Genomic DNA, 7,019 nt, shown 5'->3' with positions numbered 1-7,019 from the left:
GCCATCTCCAACCCAAAACTCTATATTTAGCGCTTCAGTACTCAAAAATACAGCTTCTACAGTGTAAGTTTCTCCAACCATCATCTCTATTTTTAACTCTAAAATAGAATATTCTAAGAATATTCTTTTTTATTTCACAATTTATATATTCATACTATCCACAAATTTAATCATTTTTAAATCTTTTCCACTTTTAACCATTGAATTATTTAAAATATGATTTTAATTTTTATAATTATTATAAATACTTATTAAATATAAAATAAAATTCAATTGGTTAAAAAATGCAAATATAAAAACAAATATTACATTAATTACTTAATAAAAACATAACATACAAACAAGCACCATTGGTAAAAACAACACATTATTGGAAACTAGAGTAACACATTTTGGGTGTTGTAGTTTTTCTTTTATATATCGCTGATAGTGTATGTTTTAAGATTATTTTCTATGTTTTTATCTTATCGCTTATGTAATTTTCATTAATTTAATGAATTTATAATTCCCAAATTATTTTCTTTAATTTGATATGTCTTTATTAATTAAAAAATATAAAATTAAATTATAACTTATTAATTTAATTAAATTATAAAAGTTATAAATATAAATTGTAAAGAAATAAAAACTAAAAGTTTAAAAAAAGAATTAAAAAAATTGAAAAATCAAAAACTGAAAAATCAAAAATAGAAATAAAAAAATAAAAATAAAAAAATATATAAATTTAAAAAAATTAAAAAGCAAAAATTAAAAAACAAAATTAAAAAAGAATAAAAACAGAAAAATCAAAACCGAAAATCAAAACAAAAATAAAAAAATAAAATAAAAAAATATAAATTTAAAAAATTTTAAGCAAAATTAAAAATAAAATTAAAAAAAAAGAAATAAAAAAACTGAAAATCAAAACTGAAATTAAAAATAGAAATAAAAAATAAAATGAAAATTAAAAATAACGTCGTCATGCCACTCAGAAGAAATTCTCATTTTAGCACCCAAAAATAACAGCATTGGTCGGAGATTTTTAGGGCACAATCCAACCTGAACGTCACATTTGACGCTGTGTTGGAGATGCCCTAATTAGTGTACTTTTAGCAACTTAATTTGGTTCACAACTTCACATATATTCTTGATCATGAGGTCACATATATGCATGAGTTTAATGCATGTTATTATTGAGTCACAAGATAAAGTTTTCATCCTGCATACATGCAGACAAACATACATAAACACATACATACATACAGCGTAAATATATACATATAAGTTTAATGTGAGTTATTTAATCTTTTTATTTTATGTGGTGACCGATGCGAGAGGGGTTAATCATCTTATCTGTAAGGATCCAAACGTTTTGTCTTACCTATTGTTTTCTGAGAATTCTCATTGGATGAGTGGACATGCTTTTGGGATTTAGTGATGAACAGTGTTTCAATGTTGCACGTTACGTGTGGCTTTAGGGGAGGAGAGGTTATGATGAGACCCACATGCATGCAATCTTGCTGGATCAATGGTATAGATGCTAAATGGTATATATGATAACAAAACCTTAACTTTTCCAATGGCTTTGCATGACCATTGTGAAGATGCCTGCCTTTGCATGTCAACGTCATCTCCCATCAACTCGGTCCTGCTTCTTTAGAGTTTAGGATTCTCTTTCACCATGCATTTAATGTGTTTGTATTGAGACAAAAGATGAGGTTTTTTGTTAGATTCTTATAGATATATTTTAATGGATTTGAAAATAGTCTGATTTTCTTAATTTAATGTAAAATTCTTCCTTTTTAATTACATTAACATGATTAATGTCAACCTCATGCCACTCAAATGCCATATCTTCCCACGTTATTTACATGTATAATCTATGTATACTTTTTGTTTTTAGGCTTCTTCAGATATATAATTTATGACATATATGTGACTAATTAAGAAAAATTAAGTATTGTCCATGTATCTTTATTGAGTGAAAAAATTATAAAATCTAATAGTAATAAATTTATTAATTAATTTAATAATAAAATTAATAGTTAAAATGATCAATACGATAATTAAAATCATTTAATAACATCTAGAAATGTATGAAAAGTTTATATATACTCTTTTTTAGTTAATAATTAAATTTAAAAATTACAAAATATAATAAAAAATTTAATAATTAATTTAATAATAAAATTAATAGTTAAATTGATTAATATGTACGGTACTTAAAATCAATAAAATAACATTAAGATTTTTAGAATGTAAAAAAATTTTAATTCCAAATTTATAAATTTCTCTAACCAAATACAAAATTTTACAATACAACATCTGGATTTGATTGCACTGTATTTTAAAATTTATATATTTTCAATTATATTGTAACTAGAAATCCATTGTATTTACAGTTGCATTAAACCAATCGACACCTAAATTAATTCTCCATTGCATTGAATGGATAGGCTAGCTACTGCATTGGCTAACCGTTTTGTTTATTAATTAGCCAAAATAAAGAATTAAGATTAAAAGGAAAATTTGTCAAATATTAACAAATAATTTTATTTTTTATTTTTTATTTTTTACGGTTTTAATTTCAAAAATAAATTTATCAATTTCAACATTAACGAACCATTATTTTTAAAATACAAGTACAAACCCTCGACCATTAAATTGAAAATGAATCAAACTCTCAACCTCACTTGGGAGAGAAATGAACTATCACTCTTTAATTGTAGGAGTAGTTACAAGTATACATATTTCACAAAAAATTATTACATTTGAATTTATAAATATGTATCCTCATTTATTCTATAATAAATAGATGTATGTTTAAAACTATTTCAAAATTCTAAGTATTTTAAATATATATTATTCTACCACCGCGCTTAGTTCAGTGGTGTCAAAAAAAATCCCAAGCCATGAGAATGATTTGCAACCAAATACCGCATTTGTCAGTTAAGTGCACACAAACTAAATGATTTTTCTCAGTGGTGCATACACGGCTGCTACATGATTTGTCTACTGTCATTAAAAAAAAAACCTTCATTCTAGAGAAATTAAAAGCATGTGTGCATTTCATAAATCAATATGAGGAGATATTTTTAAACAGTGAGTTTCTTTTTCCAAATAAACCAACCCAAATTTAGGATAATTCATTATTACAAATTGAGGCAAGAAACCAAAGACAGAAAAATAAAATAAAATAAAAAAAGCATTGAGGAATGGTCTAGGAAGCCGGCCTGGTATGATGGTTGCAATGAAGTTGCATTCCAAAAAAATTTTGGACATGTATCACATTGCTTTATAAAAACCACCCCTGTATATAAATCCACTCTTCCACAAGAGTTCTCAAGCTACACAACAATGGATTCTTCATTCCAATCCCCACCGTCATCTAAGTCCGACCATCTCTTTGATGAGCTTCGGTGGGTCATCCAAATCCATCAATATCTCGAGGAAGGCACCGAAGATGATCACGGCATCCCTGTGACAATTTTCAGCGTGCCGAATTCTCTGAGAGTAAGCAACCCTGAAGCCTTTGCTCCGCAACTCATCGCCCTCGGCCCATATCATCATTGGCAACCAGAACTTTACGAGATGGAATGGTACAAGAGCTCTGCAGCAAAACGCGCCCGAAACCGTCTCCATGAACAAAAATTTCAGCAACTTGCCGAGCACTTTGTAAAAGCCAAAAAATTGATATGTGCACATTATCATAGGTTTGTATTTGTTTTGTTTTACTTAAAAAAACTTAAGCTGATAGGATGAGAAATCAAGACTAATATATTTATATTGAATAGGTATCTTGATTTCAATGACGAAACAATAGCATGGATGATGATACTTGACACATCATTTTTGCTTGAATTCCTTCAAATCTTCGTGCCAGAAGAAAGTAAGGTTCTCCAACAAGTGCCATCCAGAATTTCGCATTTTGTTGATAATCAAGGGAGGAAATCAGCTCATGATGTGATACTAAGAGACATAATGATGTTAGAGAATCAAGTGCCACTATTCTTGTTGAGAGTATGCTTGGAGTTCCAATGTTCATCACTTGAAGAAGCAGATGATGTGCTCACTTTAATGTTGAATGGATTCATGAGAGCCCTTTGCCCGCTCAACATGATGCAAAACTTTCCATGCATTGACGTCACTCAACATGCTCATTTGTTAGAGCTTCTCTATTCCATTCTTGTTCGGAAACCTCAAGAACAAAATTGTGAAGCGATCATAGATATCAGTGAAGATCAAACTGATGCCGGGAAATCGATCTATGAAACTGATGATGATGATTCTAGTAAAATCAACCAATTCTTCATCGCAAGTTGGAAGGCAGCTTCTGGCCAAAATGGATCAAATATACTATACATCAAGAAACTTTTGTCATCAAAGCCGATGAAGTTCTTGGTGAAAGTACCTTGGAAGATAATCACCAGTCTGCCGGTGTTCTCCATCTTGAAAAAACCAGTTGAATACCTTCTCTCCTCTGAAACAAGTGTAAATTCAAAGAACGAAATGTCAAGTTCAAATCAAAACATCAACAACCAACCACTGATAGAAGAGATCATGATTCCATCAGTGAGGGAACTTGTCAATGCAGGCATTAGCTTCTCGGCGACAAAGGGAGATGTGACAACGATTCAGTTTGATATAAAGACTGCCACCTTATACCTACCTACTGTTAAATTGGACATCAACACTGAAGTTATACTTAGGAACTTGGTAGCCTATGAATCATCAGTAGTATCAGGACCTCTAGTTTTTACTCGATACACTGAGTTAATGAACGGAATAATTGATACTGATGAGGATGCAAAGCTTCTAAGGGAAAGGGGGATTATCTTAAACAAAATGAAGAGCGACAGTGAGGTCGCTAAGCTGTGGAATTCAATGAGCAGATCTGTTAGGCATACAAGAGTGCCATTTCTTGATAAAGTGATAGAAGATGTGAACAACTATTATGACAGTAGATGGAAAGTGAAGACTACAAAGTTCATGAAGAAGTATGTGTTTGGTTCGTGGCGGTTCCTAGCATTTCTTGCAGCTATTTTTCTGCTTTTGCTGACCAGTTTGCAGGCATTTTGCTCAGTCTATAGTTGTGCTCGCTGGATCAATCCTGCAATCATTGGGCAGTAATTATAGACCAACTAAGGTTTTGGTTTTGATCTGTGTTGCTTTAGATTTGTTTCGTTTTAGTTGTGAACTGCTTCTTGATAGAATGAAGAAAAAAAATTGATTTTTCAGTTACCACGTTATGATTATCATTATTGATTGTGTTTATTGTAGAATTAATGATGAGTGTATATTTATAAGTTATGTAATATCATTTTGTACACCCATTAAGCATGTATTTGAGTGTTTTTATGAATACAATGCTAAATATGGTGTAAATTATATTTTTAGGCATCGGGTAATGCTTAAAGACGAGAGAGAGAGTCAAGAAATAAGAAAGAACCCTCTCGGCATCAACAACCGAAGAACAAGTCAGACCGACCCACTTATGGGCACTTTACGGTCGCACTTACAGCCGTAAACCTTAGGTAGAGAACCTTGCGGGCATGCTTATGCTCGAAAGGGGGAGCATAAGGACCAAACTGAGGGATTTACGGGAAGGACTTACGCTTGCTATAATAAAATTGATAATTATTGACAAATTTAACTTTGACATATTGATTTTTCATCATAAAAAGAATACATAACGTGACGAAATCATTATTTAGTCACTCATTTCTCTTGTTTGAGAATTTTATGTGACGATATTTTAAATTATCATATGATATTGTTACAAAAGGTTTAATATCAAATGCACTTGAATTTTTAGTGACAGCTTAAATATTAGATGACAAATACAGTACGCCATTAATAAAATATTTTTTTTGTGACAAAGTTTAAAATATCTTGTTTTTAAACTAAATTTTATATAATGTCACTAATATTAACAAAAATTATCAATGACAATTTGAATTTTTTTATGTATTTGATTTATTTTTATGACACATAGATTTGTCACCAAAATATAAGTTATAATGACATTATATTCCTGTCACAAATAAATATTGTATTAAGTGATGATATTAGATAATGTCAATATTTGTTATTAAATTTAATGACATTAACCATCTCTCACTAATAAATTTTGGTAGTCAATTGTTAAATATCATTGGAAGATAAAAATACTAAATGATGTAAACATTCTTTTATGCTTCACTATTGATTTAGAATAAAAATATAACAAAGTTATTTATATAAACTGACATAGATATGAGTAAGGACATAGCTAAAATTTTTTTAGGTGAGTCATGTAAAACGCCAAGGGGGCAAACAACACTTTTTTTTATAAATATTTTTATGAAGTATAATTTTTTATATTATACATAACAATTTGTCGAAGGTACAAAGCAAACAGTAGACTTCTCTAAATATTTTTCCAAAGACATTTTTATACTATATAAATAACTTTTGCAAGCAAATAAAAAACTCTAGAAAGCTAAAAGAATATATATTTTTTGCAAAAGAATATAAATTTTTTATGCTATATAAACCAATTTAATACCAAGGGACACTACACCTAATTTTAGAGGCATATTTGCAGAGGGGTTTTTAAAAACCGGCTCCATAAATGAAATTAAAATAAAATCACCCAGTTTTAGAGCCGGTTTAAAACAACCGCATGAAAAAGTTGGATTTTATTCAAAATGTTCTCTGGTTTTCTTCGTTTGCTCGAGCGGCGACCTTGAGGAGACATCGCCTAACCATTCTTCATTTGCCGGTGAGATATCAGAACCCTAAGCGCCACGGCTCCCTCTCCTCTCCCACTCCCCTTCGCTTTCTCCTCCTCGCCGCAAGATCGACTCTGGCCGAAACCCTAAACCTAATCCTCGACCCAGCTCTTCTTCAGGCGATAGCGGCTGGTTCTCCAGCTATGATGAGATTTACACCGATCTCTTCGACCAAACCTCTTCTCTCACCCTTAACTATTGAGACGATGATGAGACCAAAACCCTAAATCTTCCTTCACCGGCTCATCCGACGCCATCCTCAGGAAG

At 30.6% G+C, this 7,019-nt stretch overlaps 1 protein-coding gene across 1 annotated transcript; it reads left to right on the top strand.

Annotated features, from left to right (window-relative positions):
• Positions 1–3,153: 3,153 nt before the first annotated feature.
• On the top strand, positions 3,154–5,109 carry LOC120255227 (putative UPF0481 protein At3g02645). Its single transcript, XM_039263103.1, has 2 exons — positions 3,154–3,692; positions 3,774–5,109. Exons 1-2 carry the CDS (start codon positions 3,337–3,339, stop codon positions 5,107–5,109), a joined length of 1,692 nt encoding a protein of 563 aa, XP_039119037.1. The 5' UTR covers positions 3,154–3,336.
• Positions 5,110–7,019: the final 1,910 nt, after the last annotated feature.

Source organism: Dioscorea cayenensis, unplaced genomic scaffold (genome assembly GCF_009730915.1).
Source record: "Dioscorea cayenensis subsp. rotundata cultivar TDr96_F1 unplaced genomic scaffold, TDr96_F1_v2_PseudoChromosome.rev07_lg8_w22 25.fasta BLBR01000899.1, whole genome shotgun sequence".
NCBI classification, from domain to species: Eukaryota; Viridiplantae; Streptophyta; class Magnoliopsida; order Dioscoreales; family Dioscoreaceae; genus Dioscorea; species Dioscorea cayenensis.
This window is presented reverse-complemented; position numbering and strand designations above follow the sequence as displayed.

Coding starts and splice junctions, on each gene's coding strand:
- LOC120255227 (XM_039263103.1), top strand. CDS start 3,337: ATGGATTCTTCATTCCAATCCCCACCGTCATCTAAGTCCGACCATCTC. Junction 3,693..3,773: donor ATATGTGCACATTATCATAG/GTTTGTATTTGT, acceptor TATATTGAATAG/GTATCTTGATTTCAATGACG.